Here is a 22,366-nt window from a genome sequence, read left to right as displayed (position 1 = left end):
CTGGTGATGGGTATTAAGGAGGGCACATATTGCATGGTGCACTGGGTGTTATACGCAAATAATGAATCATGGAATATTGCATCAAAAACTGGGGATGTACTGTACGGTGACTAATATAACAAAATAAAAATTATAAAAAAAATTAAGACCTAAACATGAAAATCAAACTTTAAAAGTTTGAGTGAAAAATGAAAGGTTAGGAAACAGCTTTAATATTTGGGGGTAGGGAATAACTTCTTTAAAAGGATGTCAAAAACAGAGATGATAAAAGGCCTATTTTTAAATTTGTTAGTGTTACGATTTCAAACCTCTCTATAAAAAAGAGACACCAAAAAAATGAAGTAAAAAAAAGAAGCCAGGGAACATAAAATTCACAATGCACATAATCGACCCAGGATGAATGCCTAGAATTGAATAAGGATTTTCTATAAATCAACTTGAAAAGATGATCTATAAGAAAATGGACACACTACATGAAAAGGATTTACAAAAGAGGTTGCCTGAATGGTCAATAAACTTAAGAAAACATGTTCCATCTTCGTGGTAATCAAGGAAAATTAAAACAACAATGAAGTGGGATTTTACATGTAACAAATTCTCAGAATTCGTCAGAATACCTGACGATACTGGTATTAGGGTTGATGGAAAGAAATGGCAACCGACCCACAGGATGGTGAGAGGGAAATTGTCACGATGACTTCAAAGAACCACTTGCTAACATTCAGCAAACTTGAAGGTGCCCATGCCCTATGTAGAAACACATTCATTCTAGGACTGTTTGAAATGGAAAATAATGGCAATAAATTAAATGTTGGGAGAATAGGTGAACAAATTGCAATATAATTACATAACAAGTCAATAAATTGAACCAGACCTGTGTGTGTCCAAATGGATATGTCTTGAAGACATACCAATGTAGGGTGAAAAAAGGCATTTGCAGAAATCAAAGCAGAAAAAACAATACCATATGTTATTTTATAGACACAGGCAGATGAAATAAAAACATAAGAACATGGCCGGGTAGGCAAGATGCTGCTTTTAGAGCAGGTGTCCTCCTGCTGTTGGAGGGAGAGGCATGGAACTGGGAAGGGCAAAAAGAGAACTTCAGCTTTGTCTTTTTCATGTTTTTTGAAAAGATGGCAAAATGGCAATATTATGACAAAATGGTAATACGTGTGAAATCTGGGTGGTATGTGAGAATTTATTTGTTTTGTAATATACCAGAATATTTTTTTCATACCATATTATTTTATTTTATTAAAAATTTTTTAAAGAATTTATTTTTTTTATTTGAGAGAAAGTACCAGGGGATGACAGAGATAGAGAGAGAGAGAGAGCATGAGGGGGGGGTGCAGAGGCTGAGGGAGAAGCAGACTCCCCACTGAGCAGGGAGCTGGATGTGGGGCTTGCTCCCAGGACCCTGGGATCATGACCTGAGCCAAAGGTAGACTCTTAACCTATTGAGTCACTCAGGTGCCCTTGTACCATAATATTTTCAAAAGAGAATGACATGAGAGGACAGAAAGGACAGATGGAATCCAACTTGGAGAATTAGGGAAGTGATATTGAAGTTAAAAATCAAGAGCTGGAATCCTACACCCACTTACTTTAAGGACAAGGGTGTCACACGTTTAATGTATGCCAAAATGTGCTCCAAGAGGTGGCTCTCATTTCCTCCTACATGTCTTGACATGTGGATGAAAGAGATCTCCTAGTATTTGAACCTCTCATCCTTGGCTTAAAACTGGATTGTCACAGCACAGGATTTTTTTTTTTTTAACACATTAGGCTAGATCTTGCTGCAATAGGCAGGTGGCCCCTTTTTCAGAAGAAGAGGATATAAGCCAGGTAGTGGGGATGGGGAGAAGCATGAAGAGTTGAACGGATTTCCATGTAGGGATATGAGCATATTTTTCAGGACCCCTCCAGCTTACATGATAAGAACAAGAGTTTCATTCTCCTTGAAAGAAAAGGGTTGGAAGCCCAGCTGTTAAGGGGATCCTTCTAGCTCACTTTTTATGTTCTCTGATTTCCCTGGGACACCAGCTCTCAGCTGGGTTATCACTGCAGCCGCTCAAGTTACTTGAAGGTCTCTAAACCCATTCCCTCTAGAAACCCTACACTATTTATTCTCTAACTTGATGGTGTTCAAATTTGGGCCACAGTTTTAAAAGGGAGAAAAAGTCACTATTTCAGCCCCAGCATGGTCAAGGCTGCCTGCACAGTACACATATCACCTCATAAGTAGCCCTACTTTCTTTCTTTCTTTTTTATTTTTAAAGATTTTATTTATTTTATTTAAGAGAGAGAGGGAGAGAGAGAGACTGTGCACAAGATGAGCTGGGGGAGGGGCAGAGGGAGAGAATCTCAAGCAGACTCCATGCTGAGTGTGGAGCCCAGCATGGGGCTGGATCCTAGGACCCTGGGATCATGACATGAGCTGAAACCAAGAGTCTGACACTCAACCGACTGAGCCAGCCAGGCGCCCCAGAAGTAGTCCTACTTTCAAAATGTAAACCAGATAATGGCCCTCACTCCTTTGCTTTGGACCCTCCAGTGACTGCTAGGGTGAACAAAATAAGACCGAATCCCTTGGCTGCTCCCTGTTTCTTAAAAGCACCTCTGGCCACTTTCATCTTCCTGTGTTTATCCCCTAGCCATCCTGGTCTTCTTGTAGATCCAAGCTCTCCTCGTCTCACAACAGCTTTTGTACTTGCCATTTCCTCTGCTTGGAGCAGTTCTTACTGCCATGTTTCCCACGTCTGGCTCATTCTTGCTGTTTGGTGCAGCAGTTCTCCACCCTTGCTGTGCCCCACCTCTCACCTCAAGGTTTTGATTTAACTGGTCTCGGTTGGGGCCTCGGGAATGGGTACGACTTCTCAGCTGCTCAAGTGATTCTCATGGGCAGCCAGAGTTGAGAACCAGTGCTTTAGTGTAGACGGCACTTTATGAGACCAGAGCTCTAGAGACGACGTCTCCTTTCCCTGTGTATTTACCTCCTTCCTGAAGTCACTACAAGGATTTGATTTGTTTACTTTGATTCACTTTTGATCCATCACTTCTACCAAACAGTGGTTCTCTGAGTGCCTGGGTCAGGAGCGGCATCTGAAAACTTACTAGAAATGCAAAATCTTCAGCCCTGTCCCTGACTGAGAGGCATACTAACGTTGGAGACCCAGCACACTGAGTGTAAGCTTTAGGGGGCTGAGACCCTGTCTGCGTTGTTCACCCTGCATTCTCATCCAACCAAACCCCAATGTGGAGTAGTAGCTAAATAAACCCTGGTCGAATGAGCAGGTGAGAGCACATGTCTTTTGTCAGTAGCTCACATGTCAACTGAAAGTCGAATGAAAGGAGCTGAACAAGCAAAAACTCCAAAACCAACTTTTACACCATTTCTTAAAACCTTCTAAGTTTATTCATAAAAGATGTTTTTCTCACCCCCCACGACCATACAAAAATTGGTGCATTATTAGATACCTGCTTCTCCTTTTCTTTTTTCCAGAAAATTCAATAACTTGAAATGTACCTAAAATTACTTGTCATGTAGATGGGTAGCATTCTATTTTTGTTTTCATNGTCGAATGAAAGGAGCTGAACAAGCAAAAACTCCAAAACCAACTTTTACACCATTTCTTAAAACCTTCTAAGTTTATTCATAAAAGATGTTTTTCTCACCCCCCACGACCATACAAAAATTGGTGCATTATTAGATACCTGCTTCTCCTTTTCTTTTTTCCAGAAAATTCAATAACTTGAAATGTACCTAAAATTACTTGTCATGTAGATGGGTAGCATTCTATTTTTGTTTTCATTTTAGGACCATGAGGTGAGCTAATTTGCCTATGTTCGCAGATCAAGTCCATTTCTACGGGGGCGGATGTTTGAGAATTAGAATCCTATTGCTATGTCTTTCTACTTCTAAAATGTGGAATCATGTTATAAAGAACATAGGCCAAGTTATAGAGAACGTGGGCCACTTCCAAAATGTAAAATCATGTTATAAAGAACGTGGGCCAACACAGGGCTAACGCCATAGCTTTCCTGAGCAGCAATGTGTATAAATGAATATATTGCCTATATCATCATAAAGAAAGAAAAATAAGAAACAATCTAAATGTCTAACTGTATGGATATGATNATCATAAAGAAAGAAAAATAAGAAACAATCTAAATGTCTAACTGTATGGATATGATTAAATCATGGAAAAATGATTCATCATGAAAAATGATATCATAACTCAGATATTAGGATATTTTAAATAAAAAAGCAGGTAAGGAAAAGGTTTATAAAGTATGATAGCACTTATAAAAAATCATATTTATAAAATATGTTTTTAAAATGATGAAATTCTAGAAAGCTCTGTATCTACTTCACAGGGATTTCTCCCAGGTGTTGAAACTACAGAAAATATATGTTGTTTCATTTCTGCATATGTATATTTCTAAGAAATTTTCTCTAATACTATGTGTTACTTTTGTAATAGGGAGATGGTAATCTCCTGAGAAAACATTGCTTAAGTATTGCACCAAATACCCACTATCCAGTTAAACTTTTTTTCTGGTATTATCACGTCGTTTTCCCTAAGAAAACCCAAACTCTGTAAGCTTCACTTATTTTTGAAAAGGCTATCAGTAATTGTAAGGTCAAGCTTTCTTCTAAGAATCTGGGACCTAAAGACCCAGTTGGAAACACTACGGGGACTTCTAAGTCCCATCTTGACAGGTGACTGCCTTTCTCCACTAGTGTGGCTGCAGGTAGGATCCCCATGCCACCATTTCCTCCATGGCTGCTCACTCCTCCCTGCCAACACTCTGCACCTCTGACCCCGTCTCTTTTCCTCCCTTTCTCCTCTATGGCGAGGTTATTCTCTCTCACCTCTGTTTTCCCAATTCTGGCTCAAGAGTCTCCCAACTTATCCCATGAAGCCCTTGCGCTGTCTACTCCAATGCCTGAAGTGCATTCCATCCCCCAACTGTGCACCTGCAGGAGTCATTGTCTCAGTCCCTGTCTCTTCACCAGGGGCTGGCAGAGGAAGCAATCCCCTCTCTCACAAGAGAAGGGATAACCAAGTTTCCAGTCTTCTGGGAACTGAGGAATGATGGAGGGGGTGTATGGGGTAGAAAGTTAGCTCTCCTCTAGACTCTGGGAGCATAAGAACACTACCTCTATAAGAACACAGACGATTTTTACAGAGAAATAATAGGAAACCGTGTAGCAGAATACTAACACCACAGTTCAGCGACATTATGGGTTAAGCGAGTTGCTATGGTACCATTGGGAACCCAGTCACTCTTTTAAGTGTGCTCCAAATAATGACTTTCAGTTAACTCTGGGAACACAACCTGTCCCTAAGGTTTGGACTATTTGGGTTTTGTTTGCTTCTCTTAGCTAAAATACCAAAATGCTTTTTTAAACAAAAAAGCTCCTTTACAAAATCCACTGTGGTCAAAATGGCACTCATCACCAGCAATACTGCCCAACATTCACCACTGGACTTCTCCTCTGGGATCCAAAACGCTTATAATAGGAAACTTGACTCCATTACTGATCCTGGCACCTTGCTATCTTAAGAGGCAAAGACAAAGAATGCAACTTTTCATTCCGTAGGTCATAGCCCTTCCTCTATTCTGAAGGCTAGAATCAGAAACGGGAAATCCCGAAGCCACAGGCTCTCAACTGGTGTAACACTCAGCAGCTTTATTTGCGAATGGAACAAAACGGGTCAAGCAAACATTCCAAAGGCTTGGAGGACTTGGCCGAGAACCTCCCCACCCCTCCCTGCTCTACGTAGAGAAGATGAGATGTTTGCCAGGCGACCAGGGAGAGTCATAAAATCTCTTACTTACCATTTTATTGGAAAGAGTTGATGTGCCTGGCACAGGGCGACCCTGAAGATGCTGTAAGGCGGACAGTGAATGTGCAAGTTAGCTTTGCAGGGTGCACTTCCTTTTTTGAACTGTGTGGTCTGTCCAGCCTTCACACATTGATATGTAAGGTTTATTTGCATGTTATCTCAGCCCTCAGAGCATTTGTATAACTGGCCAGGTTTATCAAGTTACTATACTTTAATAATATGAGAACACGTACTTGGGGGAAGTTTGAAGTCCGGAAGATGACATGGAATTTTTTAAGAAGTGCCTGGATATTACATCTTGTGTACATGATTAACTTTTTTTAATTTTTATTTTTTTTTAAAGGTTTTATTTATTTACTTTGGCAAGAAAGAGAAAGAGAGAGAGAGAGCATGAGCAGGGCGGAGGGGCAGAGGGAGAAGCAGACTCCTCACTGAACAGGGAGCCTGACGCAGAGCTCGATCCCAGGACCCTGAAATCATGACTTGAGCAGAAGGCAGATGCTTAACTGACTGAGCCCCCTGGGTGCCCAAGATTAACCTGTTTTATATAAAATCTACATTTGTGACTCTATCTCTATCTATCTATCTATGAATGAAGGACACAATCTAAAATGTTAACAGTGGTTGACTTAGGTTGACGGTTTATTACCAATATTGTTTTGTACTTTGCTGACTTTCTGACTTTTCTATTTTGAGTACATAGTACTTGTTAAAAACATAACTATGATCTTAAAAAGAATAAAAGGAATAAGATAACAATCCCAAATGTATTTAAACCTATCTCACCAATATTTAAATGGTGGAGATATCCATAAACGTATCATAGGAGGGCATTCGTTTCATTAAAAATATAAATTATACATCAATCTAGCTTCATGTGTTAGGTTTTTAGCAATTTTTATTAGCCTCAGGTGCTTCAATCTCTCATGTTGGTAAACTAGATATTTTCTTAAAGCATGGTGTTTGTGTTGTTTTTTTTTTTTTTTTTAGATTTTATTTTTTATTTATGTGACAGAGAGACAGCCAGCGAGAGAGGGTACACAGCAGGGGAGTGGGAGAGGAAGAAGCAGGCTCCCAGCAGAGGAGCCCGATGTGGGACTCGATCCCGGAACGCCGGGATCACACCCTAACCCAGGCGCTTCTAAAGCATGGTGTTTGATCCCAAATCCCACCAATTATCTGCAATACCTCTCTGAACACATTCTGGTACAAGGATTTATCTCCTTTATTTTGAATACATAGCCTGACACTAAAGTAATTTCGAGGATGGAAGATCATTTTTGTTGCCTCTTGAAAATGAAAGTGAACTGATTCCTGAATTTTGGGTTGTGAAATTCTAGATTTTCTTGTTAAGTACTACCACCTAGGAGAGGGGCACCAAATAGTATTTCACTTGGTGGTGAGCTGATACTAATTATTGCCATGACAATCCAAGTCCTATTTTAAAAAGATGTCCCCTATTATTTATTTTTTAAAATGTAAATGTTTTTCAAAATGAAGATGTGATTAACAATATGGATAGAATCACTGCCAGGACAAAGCATGAAGACAGAGCAGGGGGCAAGTTCCAGAGGTGGAAAAGAACCCGATACTACCTTGAAACCTGTGGCTATTTTAAAGAGGGAGTGGTCAGGAATTAGGTGGGTAGTCAGGAATCTGAAATTGCAGTCTCTGGCACATAATAAATGCTCAATGAATAAAATAGGAGGAAGATCAAGGTAAGACAGGTGGAGAAACCAGGCATGCTTTTAGATGGAAAACCTTTGTCAGTGGAAGGTCTTGAAATAGAGACATTCTTTAGCTTAACCAAAATGCCTCGTATCTACTATCTGCTGAAACTTTTTTTCACAGCGCAGGTACAGTTTAGGGTCTAAAGCAGTGGCTTTCCACCTGGTTGCGCATTAAAATCACCTGGGATGCTTTTAAAAATCCCAGTTCCCAGGCTTCACCCAGGCCATCAAATCAAAATCTCTAGGTTTGAGACACAGTCATCAGGATTTTTTAGTTTCCCAGGAAATTCCAAGGTGCAGGCAAGCCTGGTGTCTAGAAGGAGGGTGGATGACTCCAGCCCGGAGATGGCAAACAGATCAGCAGGTGAGCCTTGCCAGTAGAAATAATCCTGATGCTCTGACATTGTTTACTACTGAGTTTTACAACATATTTTCACCATGTAGTCCTTAATAATTACTTATTCTTGGTCATTCTATGATTTTTTTCTCTGTACCAGTAAGTTGGACAAAAATTACACATGAACAGAAATCTAGCAATTTCCATTAAAAATGTAGCTCACTGGTAAGTCTCTGGTTAGGAGAACTTTGAATTTCAATTTGTTCAGTTGCATTCCATTCCAACTTGTGCTTATTTCCAAATGAAACTTATGGTAATTTTTAGTTGTTATTGACAAAAATTCAGCATTCTGTCAAAAACATTTATTTAAGAGAAGTAATTTGACTAAGAAAAAACAGGTAAGGACTCAAGCTCCCAACCCTACTTCATCATCCCCCGATGATTTTTTTTTTTTTTTGGAGTGTAATCACTTTACCTAAAAAAATATTTCAAATAGCACGTATGTGAATATATTTCCTGTGAAGTCAATTAAGTATATAAGCCCCTGAGCAGAAAGGCGAAACAGGAAATGCAATAAAGATGACGGACAATATAGAGATAACCATCTAAAGAAGATAAAGTTCTATTTTCCCGGTTTGCGCACTGCAATTATTCCTGCTAGTGAAAGGGAGGAGTAGCTCAGAGGAGGCAAGAGTCTTTAGAATTCTTTAACTACTTGGGCATGCATTCTCTTTTCCTAAATTTGCATTCCAATAATAGTTTTTGTTCAGGCAAGGGTAAAATGAGTCCGCCATGTTGGTATTCACCGAAGGTGACAGCTAGGGGGAGACAGTGAGGCCCAAAGATGTGGAGTGGGTCACAGAAACCAGCTTCATTTTTCAAAATCGATTTACAAGAAGATGGAGAAAAAGAGCACTAATAAAAATTCAGGTAACACTACTTACTGAGAGTTATTTAAAAGCATTGTTAGTGTTGTATCTATCAGGCTTTAAAAGGAGCCTTGTTAAAATGGTTACCATAGAAGGTTAGAATGACTCATAAACTCTGACATAATTTCACCTTTATATCCCAAATGGCTAACATTTTAGAGAAGAAACAAATGATCACCTCCTTTATGTGCCCAACACTAACATGCCCGGGCAAGACCCCAGAGATAGGAGAACAGAGGGATGTTGAGTCTCACCTCTTCCAGGAAGCCTTCTCTTCTGCGCACTCACTCTTCTCCCTCTTTTTCTGGACGCCTGCAGACTGCAGCACAAAATGAAGCTCTTTGATATGTTTGCCTTTTATGGTTCTCCCATTGTATCGGCCGCATTAAGTTTGGCTCCCTAACTAGATTTGAAACTCTTCCAGTGCGAATTAATTTGCATACTTCCTTCTATCATCCTAAGATCCTAGAGCAACTTTTATTTTTCTTAACCTTTTTTTTTGCTCATGGGTTCCTTTCGTAATCTGATCAAAACATTATACGGTTTTGCACACTAATCCTGCATGTGTACAGCCTCCCCTGAAGCCCATTATTTATGAGAAGCTGTAGGAAAACTCTTGGCTAAAATATTATCAAGTACTAGGAGAGGATCACTACATTACTGCTCTTTGATGATGAAATTAAAGCACAGAAATGTTGAGTGACCCCTTGAGTTTCCACACTGGGAAAAGGGTCAGCTAAAACTTCATTATTTTGTAAACTTGTCTCTTTCTATCAGCATGCATTTGAACTGCGCCAGCAAAGAACAACTCAAACTCACAAAATAGATTCATAGAAATTCAAGGAAATTCTAGTCTCCCTGTTTGGATAGATATGGAATAGCCAAGTGGAAAGTAGCAGGAAGAAAGCAGGATAAGAACAAGCATGTTTAAAAAGGGTGTGCAAGAGGAAATGGGCAGTTCCTTGGTTTGCCTTATTTCTCTTTCACTTTTTGTTTTGAAAACAGAATGGATTTTCGCTCTTGTACTTTATATTTTTGATGAAAGCAGGCCTTAACCCATTCAGGACATCAATGCTCTGGAAGAAATTATTTATTTATTTTAGAGAGACAGGGCTCAAGCAGGAAGNTTTAAAATATTATTTATTTATTTTAGAGAGACAGGGCTCAAGCAGGAAGAGACCAGAGCAGGAGAGAGAAGGAAAGGGAGAGAATCCCAAGCAGATTCCATGCCCAGCGTGGAGCCCAATGCGGGGCTCAATCCCACGACCCTGAAATCATGACCTGAGCTGAAACCAAGAGTCAAACACGTAACCGACTGAGCCATGCAGGCATCCCTGGAAGAAATAACTTACTAATACACTTCAGTAAAAAATGAACTCATGCTGCAACAGAAAGAGACTTCCCACTATATTTCAACAGGATGAGTAAATTTTATTTGAATTCATGGAGAGCACTGAACGATTTTCTTTACAAGTTAAACCCAACCCCAGGCAAACGTTTACTGATCTCTAAAAGAACTGCTGAAACAGGACAATGGAAAAATAATCTAAACTTTATTTAAGGAGTCTTTTATCAGACTAACAAACTTGAAAAGGAAAGAGAAAAAGAACAAAGTTTATAGAATTCTGTGTTATTTATTAATATACTTATTACTTTCTTTTGCTCTTTTGGCTATAATTTTTATCTTACCCTCTCTTGTGTTTTGGGGGGCTTGTAAGGCTCTGCAAGGTCTGTTGAATCTTGCTGTTTTCTACACACGGCTCTTTCTATTCTCTTTTCATGGCTTCTCACCTCTTTGGTCCTCATACGGTCTTTTCAGAGGCAGAATCTAAGTTGCAATCTTTTTGTCTCACTACTTCTCCAAGTTAAAAATGTTTAACTGACATCATCAAAATACACACTTTCACTGGGTTGGTCACTGGGCTTGACAAATTGTTAATAATAATTCGTACTTTAACGAGTAAAAGAAAAGGTCATATTTGAAAAATCTATGTCTGCTTTTGCCATTCGTTCATTCATTCATTCATTCATTCATTCCCAGTTTCCTTCCCAATAGTAAGGTTAAGCCAGAAAGGTTGGAAAATAAACAGATGTGCCTTGGGATTTTACAGATTCAGAGAAGATGACAAAGGGGAAAATGCATCTCTCTGCCATTTCTTGAGTTCTTATTCTTTCCCACTGACAACTAATTGCAGGTATGAATATACTCATTTTCCTAGTTTGTTGTCTGTTTAATTTAAAATAGGAATATTTCCATTTCAGTAAAACATAAATATTGAAGTCTTACATTCTTTTCTTTCTTTTTTTAAATACCCTATTTCATAAATTAGAATTTGTCAGGCAAGAAGCCTACCTAAATATAAAATTATCTATGACGTAATATAAAGTTAGCTATATCGGGGTGCAACCTAGTGACTATTTTTCTTTTGATCAGAAGAATACAAATGTTGCTGTTTTAAATTCTATAGTACCTCTTGGAACTTAATACTACCACTTAGCAATGATATAAGGAGGACTTAAGAGTATCTATCATGTAGCTATGAAACAAATTTATTATAACATAATTTGTGAGATGATTCATTGTCATCCTGACCCTCTTTTTTTAAATCCCTTCTAGGCTGACTGACTTTAGTAAGCTACCACATGATTAAAAAATATTATTGATCTATGCATGATACTGGGAAAACTGGATATCCATAATGCAAAAGAATGAAGCTAGAGTCTTACCTTGTACAATATAAAAAATTAATTCAAAATGATCAAGGACCTAAACACAAAAGCTAAAAAAACTGTAAGACTCCTAGAAGAGCACACAGGGGAGAAACGTCATGACAAAATTGACATTGGATCAAATGACTTCTTGGATATGACACCACAAGTACAGGAAACAGAAGAAAAATAGGTAAATTAGATTTCATCAACATTAAAAACTTTTGTGCACCAAAGGACACTATCAATAGAGTAAAAAGGCAACCCCAGAATCAGAGAAAATATTTTTAAGTTGTATAGATGATAAGGAATTAATATCCAAAATATATTAAGAATTCCTATAACTCAACAACAAAAAGCAACCTGATTAAAAAATAAAGGACTTGAATAGCTATTTTTCCAAAGAAGAGATATAAAAGGCCAATAAGGACATGAAAGCATGCTCAACATTACTCATCATTAGGGAAGTATAAATCAAAACCACAAAGGATACCACTTTTGTATCCATTAGGATGGCTATTATTAAGAAACCTAGAAAAGAACAAGTGTTGACCAGGATGTGAAGAAATTGGAGCCTTTGTGCATTGCTGATGGGAATGTAAAATGGTGCAACGGTTGTGGAAAACAGTATTGTGGTTCCTCAAAAAATTAAACATAGATTTAACTTATGATCCAGTAACTCCACTTTCTGGGTATATACTCCCAAAGACATGAAAGCAGATATTCAAAGAGGTATTTGTATATTCATGTTCATTGCAGCCCAAAGGTAAAAGCAACCCAAGTGTCCAGCAACAGAGAAATGGACAAAGATGTGAGATATATATATATATTTCATTGCTTTTTAAGGCTGAGTAACATTCTTTATTGTATATAGGGAAATTCTGATATATGCTGGAAGATATTCACTAAGTGAAATAGATGCAAAAGGACAAATGTGCTATGATTCCACTTGTACAAGGAACCTAAAACAGTCAAATTCAGAGACAGAAAGTAGAATAGTGGTTATCAGGGCTGGGGAAGTAGGGAATGGAGGGTTATTTTTTTTTCCTGGGTACAGAGTTTCAGTTTAGTATGATGGGAAAGTTCTATGATGGATAGTAGTGATGGTGGCACAACAGTATAAACATACTTAATGCCACTGAAATGTACATGTAAAAATGGATAAAATGGGGGCACGGGTGGCTCAGAAAATTAAGCGTCCATCTTTTGATTTTGGTTCAGTCATGATCTCAGGGTTGTGGGACCAGGCCTGGCGTTGGTCTCCACGCTCAGTGGGGAGGCTGCTTGAGCTTGTCTCTTCCTCTCCCTCTGCCCCTCCCCTGCTGCCTCTCTACAAAAAAAAAAAATTGTTAAAATGGTACTTTGTCACAATAAAAAAAAATTACTCCTCTTAAAAAAAAAAAAATCACTGAACCCACTACGTATTTGGAGGAGAATACTAAGCCTTCTGCCATAAAACATTATTCTCAGTTTTTAGATTTAATCTTCTTGGCTTTTTTAAATGTCACAAATATTAAAGTCACATTCGGAAGGATTTATGTCAATAGCTTTGCATAATAACAATAGTAACAGTTACCATTTATTGTTTGTCTACAAAGGCCAAAGTCATTAAGTGCGTCATCTCAATGAATCAACACAAAAATCCTATGAAGGGAATATTATCACCCCTGGGAGTATCTTAGGGCTTGGGGATTTAGTAACTTATCTCTTGTTAAAAAGCCACACCACTCCCTTCTCTTGAATCATTTCACTGCTCTTAGCATGGTAGTAGGTAATGAACATGAGGTGGGGGTGGAGAGGTTGGGGGGAGTTGGAGGTGAGCAGAGATAGATGTTTGTTCTGTGAATTGGTTATATAGGTGTGCTTGTGTGTGATTGAGGAGAGAATACTTTTATTTCTTTTAAAATAAGCCTAAGGTAAGCCTAGTCTCTTATCCACCATTTTGGGTTATTTTCATAAACAACTGTTGGGAAACTAACTCAAGGGTGCTATCGTGGACTGTTGTATGCATGTCCCCTTGTGTATACTAGTCAAAGGGCTTTGGGGAGACAGCGGTGTAATGCCAGGGTAAGGACGCCGACCCACACCTCAAACATTTATTAGTTGCCAAGTATATGATGCTATCTACCAGGCGATCAGTAGAATGAATAAGCTACCTGAGTTCTGAGTATAAAAAGGGAAAACGGTAGCGATTCTCCAAAGCTTCTTTTCCCATTAGGCCCAAGAGAACATGAATGCCCATCCAGCGTCTCAGGGTCCTTTCAATAATGGCTAGGGTTCAGGGTAATCATCAGAATGTATGGCCTGAAACAGAGGACTGTTTTCCCCATGTTTCTTTCCTTGAGTTTGTGGTATGCCCTCCTCAGAGAGCGTGCAGGGGTGGGGGTATACCGCACCCCATCTGCCTGGACGGAGCTACACCTTTCCTTCTCAGGAGTCTGCTTCCTCACAACCACAGGCCGGGCTGAGCCAGCTAAGGCTTGGTGCCCGGAGGTCCTCATCTCCCCCAATTTCTCCTGATTCTTCCTCAGTTTAGGTTTATAGGCGGTCTTCTAGGGGCTGATTCCTGTTGGGCAGTTTCTGGTGTCTCAATGGTGCACCCTGCTGGAAATGCTCTTGAGATCCATCACTTGGGAAGGGAAGTTGGAGGATCTGGCGGTCAACAGTGAACCTGCACCGTTCCCTCCATTTCCGGTAGGAGGGGCTCTGACAAATCATTAAGCAGACCCTGGGGAGTCTGGTTGAGGCTCAGCTCTTTTCTTGTTCGACATTTATAATACAAAAGAGCACAAGGAATTCTCAGATTTTACTACAGTAGGTCCCCTTAGTCCAGATGCTCTATAGCAGAGACTCTCTCAACAGAGAATTGTCTAAGAGCTGAGTTCAGTATTTGCATGCATTTAACAGATCAGAATTTTTTTTTTGATTCACTCAGGTTTCTGGGGGCAGGGAACAGGAATTCTTTTGAGCTCCCAGGGTTACTTTCATAACCTAAGGGGCCAGGCCGGCACTTCTATGTTTCGAGCTCCATCTCCATATCACACCTAACATATTAAAATGCATCTCATGTCCAATAACCTTTTTCTTTGTTATTTAAAAAAGAACTTGAAAATTATTTTCAAAAATTTTGCTTTTAAATTGTTTGCAAATAATTTGCTGTGATCTTTTAGTAATTACATGCATTCTGAATTTGTGCAAAGTGAGAAAAATGAACAAATTTATTTATAAATGCAGGAAATGTTTATTAACAATAGCAATTAATGGAGTCAACAAGGTCATATTGTTTGTTTATTTAACATTTATTAATTTTGATTTTGCATTTTTTCCTTTGTATTTTGAGTCTTGTTTTTAGGGGAAGTCTCAGAACTTTTCAAAAGTTCTGAGCCTTAAAGTATCACAGTATTTAAAATCATACAGTCAGTTCCCTTAATCACTTTCCCTCTTTTTTTTTTTTAAAGATTTTATTTATTTATTTGACACAAAAAGAGAACACAAGCAGGGAGCATGGCAGCAGAGGGAGAGGGAGCAGAAGGCTCCCTGCTTAGCGGGAAGCCTGATACAGGGCTTGATCCAAGGACCACAGGATCATGACGTGACCTGAAGGCAGACGCTTAACCGACTGAACCAGCCAGGCACCCCCCCTTAATTACTTTTTTATGTGGGTAGCCTTACCTCATACAATTCATAAGATTGGGTATTAGGCTGGACATATGAAATTGCTGGTTATTTGTTTTATTGTGTTTGTGGTTTTTTTTTTTTTTGGTAAAATATTACTGAATAGAGGCAATTTCACATGATTTTAGCTAATTGTTTTGGTTACAAATACAACACATTTCTTCCCTTGGAAACATAGAGTTAAGCTGGAGAGCTAAGACTAACAAGAGCAGAGTGCTATGTATGCATGGGGTAGGCACTTAGTAGGTATTTGCTGCATGAATGCATGCAGGTACCAATGAATGACCCAATAAGAACTAACGATGTACACAAGAATGAAATTGCATGTTATGGACTTGGGGTAATGGAACTGGTGGAACATATTAATCATGCAAAGCAACTGACAATTACTTTTAAAGCCAACATTCTCTTTTTAATTTAATTTTGTTTGTTAGCAAGAGACTGGCATTGACTATGGGAGAAAGCAATCTTGGCATAGTTCACTGCCGACTGCTCATTCAAGAATAAAAAATGGAAACATCAGAGGAGTTTAAGGAGGAAAAGAAGCATTGTGGATCTGAAAGAGGAGATTTCAGAAGGCAATAGGATGTTCATGTTGCTTTTCGTCTGGCAGCAAGAACTATCTCCAAGGGCAGGATCCTTAATTGGAAAGTCCTGGTTTTTACTCTTGTTTGATCCCAAGGAAGTCAAAAGCTTTACTTGTTTTTTTGGCTGGAAATCCTAGAGAAAACAAAGGATTATCAAATCTTAATGATTAATAAGACTTCAACTTTGGGTCCATCCATCCATTTATGTATCCCCTTATTTTGTTGCACCATGATGTGCCAGATACTCTCTAGGGGCTGGGAATAGAATGAGGTTTAAGACATAAGACACATTTCCAAACTAGAGGGATATTCATCTTGTGTAGAAAGATGAAATGTCATTAGTTCTGGAAAAGCAGAGGGAAAAGTGCTCAGGAAGCAGAGGCAGGAACTGCTTCTTGGAGAAATTGGAGATTTCATTGAAGAGATGTTCATTGTTGTGGGTCCAGAAGGAAAATTCTCCATGATTAGAGTAACCAGAGGATGGAGAAGAAAAAGGAGGAGAAGGGGAAGAAGAGGAAAAGAAAAAAACAATCATGCCCCAGGAAGGATCCACAGCAAAGGTTCTGGTTTAATTGACGTGGATGGACATCTGTGTTTTTCTTTCTGGCCCTTAAAAAAAAAACTAACCAGGTAAATCTAGAGAACATTGGGTTGAGAAACACTGGTGTGGAAGGAGTAGAAACACACAAGGGGAATAAAGGGACAGGGGTTGGATTGGTTGAGGAGGGAGAAAATTGGAGAGCATTCTACTTTAAGTAAATAATATGTTGAAAAAAGATGATGTTTAAGGTTTTCAATCTCATGATGGGGGCAGGTCTAATTTAAATGGGATGCTGGAACTGAACATTTTGCAGAAAATGGAATGTCTGGAAGAGATTCCTTGAGAGAAAGATTCAGCAAGAAAGATTTCATCAAGGAGCTGGTGGATCATCCTGAGTCAGGTGTGAAAAGTCAACTAGAAGATACTAGCGTCCCTGGGGCGCCTGGGTGGCACAGCAGTTAAGCGTCTGCCTTCAGCTCAGGGCGTGATCCTAGCGTTATGGGATCGAGCCCCCACATCAGGCTCCTCCGCTATGAGCCTGCTTCTTCCTCTCCCACTCCCCCTGCTTGTGTTCCCTCTCTCGCTGGCTGTCTCTATCTGTGTTGAATGAATAAATAAATAAATAAATAAATCTTTAAAAAAAAAAAAGAAGATACTCGCGTCCTTAAAACTACTATGTATATAGGCGGAGGGAACTTGATCTTCATTACCTATGAAACACAAAATGTGGCATCTGAACCAAGAGATTTACATAAAAAACTGGTGCAAAATGAATGAAAACNCTTTAAAAAAAAAAGAAGATACTCGCGTCCTTAAAACTACTATGTATATAGGCGGAGGGAACTTGATCTTCATTGCCTATGAAACACAAAATGTGGCATCTGAACCAAGAGATTTACATAAAAAACTGGTGCAAAATGAATGAAAACAAGGACCTCACAAGAAACAAATTAACCCTAAGAATACTCAGAGTAACAAGATTCCCACAGGAAACAATTTCCACTGAGGATTAAGCCTGTAATAAGAAATTACTGAGTACACAGAAAAAAATGCCATGAGAATGAATTAGTACACTTAATGGACAAAACAATTGCAGTGCAGAAACTATGTATTCTGGAGCAGTTTAAGAGAGACTCCCAAATGAACATGTTTAACATCTTCAAAGAGATAAAAGTAGGAAAATAGTAGAGTTGGCTAGGATTAATTAAAAATAGATTAAGGTCTTGAACATAAGATCTGAAACCATAAAGCTCTTAGAAGAAGACATAAGTAGTTAACTCCTTGACCCAGGTTTTAGCAATGACTTTTTGAATCTGACACCAAAAGCAAAAGCAAAAAAAAGCAAAAAAACCCATCAAACTCAAAAGCTTTTGCACAGCAAAGGAAATCATCAACAAAATGAAAAGGCAACCTACTGAATGGGACAAAATATTTGCAAACCATCTATCTAATAAGCAGCTAATACGCAAAATATATAAAGAACTCATACAACTCAATAGCAAAAAAAAAAAAATCAATTAAAGAACAGGCAGAAGATCTGAATAGACATTTCTCCAAAGAAGACATACAGATGGCCAATAGGTACATGAAAGATGCTCATCGCTAGTCATCAGAGAAATGCAACTCACAGCTACAGTGAGATATCACCTCACACCTTTTAGAATGGCTGTTATCAAAAAGACAAGAAATAATAAGTGTTAGGGTGTGACAAGAAATAACAAGTGTTAGTGAACCCATGTGCACTATTGGTGCGAACGTAAATTGGTGCAGCCACTATGGAAAACGTTATGGAGGTTCCTAAGGAAATTAAAGATGGAACTACTAAATGATCCTCCGATTCCACTTCTGGGTATTTAGCTGAAGAATATGAAAACACGAACTCAAAAAGATATATGCACCCCTATGTTTACTGCAGCATTTTTTACAATAGCCAAGACACGGAAGCAACCTAAAGGTCCATCAATGGATAAATGGATAAGGAAACTGTGGTATATATACACAATGGAATATTCATCCACAAAAAAAGAATGACATATATGGACCTTGAGGGCATCATGGTAAATGAAATAAATCATGCAAAGAAGGAGAAATACTGTATGATTGCTCTTATAGTGGAATCTANACAGGGAAGGAGAAATACTGTATGATTGCTCTTATAGTGGAATCTAAAAAACCGGAAAAAAAAAAAACAAAACACAAAACTCATAGAGATACAGAGAATAGATACGTGGTTGTGAGAGGTGGGAAATAATAAAGAAAGATCTTTAAGATTTACTGTAAGTCATAAAAGCGAGACATGGATCAACGTATATACTTTACTACCATTGGGTAAAGAACAAAAATGGGGAAAGAAGGATCTCTCTCTCTCTTTCATTTATCATCTATCTATATCTATCTATCTATCTTTCACCTATCTAAATATATGTGTTTTTTCCTACTTGCTTGCATATAAAAAAGATGTAGAAACAGACATCAATGATAATAATAACAAATAGTTTGTGAACACTTTCTCCAAGTTCAAGTCCTTTATTAGTCTTTTACATGTGTTATCTTACTTCGAGCCCATGAGTCCCAAGCACCTTCTGTCTAGTTTTTGTTTTTAATTAAAGCAGACACATAAAAATCATGTTTTAGGTAATTGACCCTTCTGTGGCCATATCCATTTGGAACAAAAATCAGCATCTTGGCAAAGTCCGCTATATACAGAACAGATGTAGGAAGACCAGGAGTTCATGCTATCATTAGAAACTCATCCTGCTTTAGGAACACTATGTATCAGATAATGGAGTAGCATTCAAGGGATCCAATCAGGCTCTGCAGCAGATAGCATTCCCTTGGAAACAGACTCTGAGAATCTGAGTTTGTAGGCAGCATATTTATTTGTGAATGTTCTTGGGAAAAGAGTCTGTGAGGAATGTAGAAAGCAAAATTAGGAATAAGGGGAAGTTCAATTGTGATGCTCTGGCAACAGAGGCTTCAGCAAATCACACGGGGAGCTCTGAAGCTGGGTGGTGCTTCTGAGCTGTCCTCATTGAGGTGAGAGGGCTAGCTCATCAAAGACCAACCACACCCAGATACAAGCCTCCCTCAGGCGGGGAGCATAACCTCGGGTGTGGTCAGTCCATTGTTACGGGGCAATTCCTGAGGAGAACTGAAATGTGTGCAGTGTCAGCAGGTAACGCTCCTAGGAGGTGGGGGGATGGGTGCTTGGTCCTGAATGGGGATCTGGGCTGTACACCATGACACCCTCTACAGAGTCAGGGAATTCTGAATGCAGGAGGCACTAAGAAAAGACAGAAGCTGTAGGAGCAGAGGGGATAAGAAAGTGATAAACTGAGTCATGACAGTGGTAGTGTCATCACAGTATTAACAACGAGGTAACTAGGTTGCTACAACAGGTTTTGGACATCCTGAGAGGCTTTTGTGTGTTTCACAATGATAAATGATATTTCAGAGCTTCATAAACACCAACTGTGATTGGGGAGACAGTTGTTTATCCCTGTTTCCTGCAATCTGAAAAAGCGAACCTAAAAGTCATAGGTCTTAGGGATTCAACTTTGAAGCTCATCTTATTCAAGGGTATTTATAAGAACATGTGAAAAAACTTCTCTGGAAAATATAAAACATTTTTAGAGAGATTAGGAATTTTGCTCACTTGCTTAAAAAAAATTACAGTTGACCCTTAAACAACGTGGGGGTGAGGGGCACTGACCCCCCCAACACACAGTTGAAAACCTGTGTAGAACTTCAGACTCCCCCCAGACTTAACTACTAATAGCCTCCTCTTGGCTAGAAGCCTTACTGATAATATAAATAGTTGATTAACACATATTTTGTATGTTATATGTGTTATATAGTGTATTCTTACAATAAAGTAAGCTAGAGAAAAGAAAAAAAGAAAATCATAAGGAGGGGAAACCACATTCACAATACTGTATTGTAAAAAATCCACATCTAAGTGGAGCCATGCAGCTCAAACCCATGTTGTTCAGGGGTCAATCATTACAATTAAAGAGTTCTTTTTCATAGTTCTGTTTAAATGCAAAGGTGGAAGATCTAAAATTGCATGCTCAGTGACATATAAGTCTGATTTGTCCATTTGCATTATTCATTCAGTTTATCCAGCATTTACATGGATAATCTGGAAGTTTCATACAAATTAGTTCAAGAGCTAGTTTTCAAATTAAATAAGCTTAAAACGCACAGTTTTGTCCCTAATGATACATCATTAGTTGTTCTTACCTAAATTTTTTCCTTTACTGGTTTCACAGGCAATCCCTGTAAATGCGATTGGACAGGAGCACAGACATTCTCCCTCCAGCAGAATCACAGTACCTCCATTTTGGCATGGGTCGCATTTTCTCACGCTGAATTCACTGAGGTAATCTTCAAGGGCATTTTCCAAATTTTGTTTCTTTAGATGTGCATCTTTTATTTTCACTGGAACCAGATTATAGATAGGAGATAGCTGCAAGAAAGCAAACCATTTAATTTTAGGACTTTTTCTACTGATGAAGCTTGTGCAGTACCATTCATTGAATTAGTTATCAATTCATTAATTCAACAAAGGCTTATTTAATGATTGGTATTGGCAGATATGATGTTAGCTTTCAAGACTATAGTAATGACCAAAACTAAGCATGATCTCTGTGATCATGGAGATCACATTACGGAGGTAAGAAGACTGATATTAAAATAATCATACAGATTGTGATGCTTGGGTAGCTCGGTTGGTTGAGCCTCTGACTCTTGGTTTTGGCTCAGGTCATGATCTCATGGCCATGAGATGGAACCTGGAGTAGGGTCTGTGCTCAGTGGGGAGGCTGCTTGAGATTCTCTCTCTCCCTCTGCCCCTCCCCCACTCTCTCGCTCTCTAAAATAAATAAATAGATCTAAAAAAAAAAAAAGACTATAGTAGTGACCAAAACTAGGCATGATCTCTGTGATCATGGAGATCACATTATGGAAATAAGAAGACTGATATTAAAATAATCATACAGATAACCTTAAAATGGAAACTATGGTAGGTGCTAGATGGGATGGGTACATGTGTTTTAAAAATGCACAACCATGGATTTAAATTTTTACAGGATCATATTTTGACATTATTTTGTGAATTGTTTTTGCTGCCTTTTCTGCTCCTCTTCTCTCTAGCAGGTAGCCAGGTGTTCACTATCTCTTGTTGAAGTGGGGTGTCTGTGCAAGGCCAAGAACAGAAAAGCCCTAACTGGTCTTTTTTTCCCCCCTAAAAGCCTGAACTCATTGAGAAATTTTTGCAGGGAGAAGAAGTGTGAGAAGAATGCCACTGAGGGAGGAGATTCCTCCAGACTTAGTATGTCCCTCAAGGAGCAAAAAACTATAACTAGGTCTCTGGCAGATATTTTGGGAAGTAGTGGGAACTGTGGTGTGCCCCTAGGGGAGCTAGGTCCATATCAAGGTCCATATCAAGCACCACGGATCCAGTGAACAGGTGAGTTTGAACAAGGAGATTACCACCACTGTGGACTAAATATTTACATATATCATATTCCTACTTTCCCAACAGAAGCATTAGTGTTCTTGCATTAAGTTGGGCAACAAGGAAAGATCTTCCTCAACTCTGCCTGACACATGAATAAAGGATGAATTTTCTAGCAGTATGAAAGGATGGGATCTCAATGTCAAATTTAATTAGACTTAAAGAAAACGAAGTAAAATGATTTATTCTGCACACTTAAATTCATGGATTAAGATACATAGTTGTTACAACTGATATAGGGAAGTTTGGAAAGGCTTCCCTGAGAAAATGACCCTTAAGCTGAGATTTGAGGGTTTGACGGTACAGGGCCAGAAAGAAGAATATTCCAGTCATACAGAATTCAAAAAATTCTTATGGGGGGGGAACCTTAACATATATTTTAAGTGTATATCAAATGTCTATATAAGCAAATTCAACTGCATGACTCTGAAGAGCTATCTGAGTAAATAAATCGTTAGAAACTGAGGCCCTTGAGTGGCATA

At 38.8% G+C, this 22,366-nt stretch overlaps 2 protein-coding genes and 1 long non-coding RNA gene across 12 annotated transcripts in view; 1 reads left to right on the top strand and 2 right to left on the bottom strand.

The window, feature by feature from the left end:
* FYB1 (FYN binding protein 1) overlaps positions 1 to 5,975 on the bottom strand; it is a 152,817-nt gene extending 146,842 nt beyond the window's left edge. For both annotated transcript variants that reach the window (XM_011218980.3, XM_011218983.3), the window contains exon 1: positions 5,851 to 5,975. In XM_011218980.3, the coding sequence (XP_011217282.1) occupies positions 5,851 to 5,853 (3 nt within the window). In that variant the 5' untranslated portion in view covers positions 5,854 to 5,975. The remainder of the gene's footprint in view (positions 1 to 5,850) is intronic.
* LOC105235545 overlaps positions 1 to 22,366 on the top strand; it is a 204,137-nt gene that overhangs the window by 20,978 nt on the left and 160,793 nt on the right. For 6 of the 8 annotated variants that reach the window (XR_004624306.1, XR_004624304.1, XR_004624305.1 and 3 more), the window contains 3 exons: positions 10,966 to 11,049; positions 11,472 to 11,756; positions 20,638 to 20,747. This is a non-coding gene — a long non-coding RNA (uncharacterized LOC105235545). Of the gene's footprint in view, positions 1 to 10,965; positions 11,050 to 11,471; positions 11,757 to 16,271; positions 16,915 to 20,637; positions 20,748 to 21,645; positions 21,837 to 22,366 lie in introns of those variants that run through there. The other 2 variants (XR_004624307.1, XR_002141788.2) reach the window with 2 other exon arrangements.
* The window catches only part of C9 (complement C9), a 53,399-nt gene continuing 45,817 nt past the window's right edge, over positions 14,785 to 22,366 (bottom strand). Inside the window, exons 10-11 of one of the 2 annotated variants that reach the window (XM_002914666.4) lie at positions 20,609 to 20,834; positions 14,785 to 15,958 (exon numbers count right to left, since the gene is read on the bottom strand). In XM_002914666.4, coding sequence (XP_002914712.2) covers positions 15,900 to 15,958; positions 20,609 to 20,834 — 285 coding nt within the window. In that variant the 3' untranslated portion in view covers positions 14,785 to 15,899. Of the gene's footprint in view, positions 15,959 to 18,879; positions 19,272 to 20,608; positions 20,835 to 22,366 lie in introns of those variants that run through there. The other variant, XM_019794586.2, reaches the window with a different exon arrangement.

Source organism: Ailuropoda melanoleuca, chromosome 3, assembly GCF_002007445.2.
Source record: "Ailuropoda melanoleuca isolate Jingjing chromosome 3, ASM200744v2, whole genome shotgun sequence".
Lineage (NCBI taxonomy): Eukaryota > Metazoa > Chordata > Mammalia > Carnivora > Ursidae > Ailuropoda > Ailuropoda melanoleuca.
The sequence above is the reverse complement of the archived record's forward strand: the minus strand, read 5'-3'. Positions and strand labels throughout refer to the sequence as shown.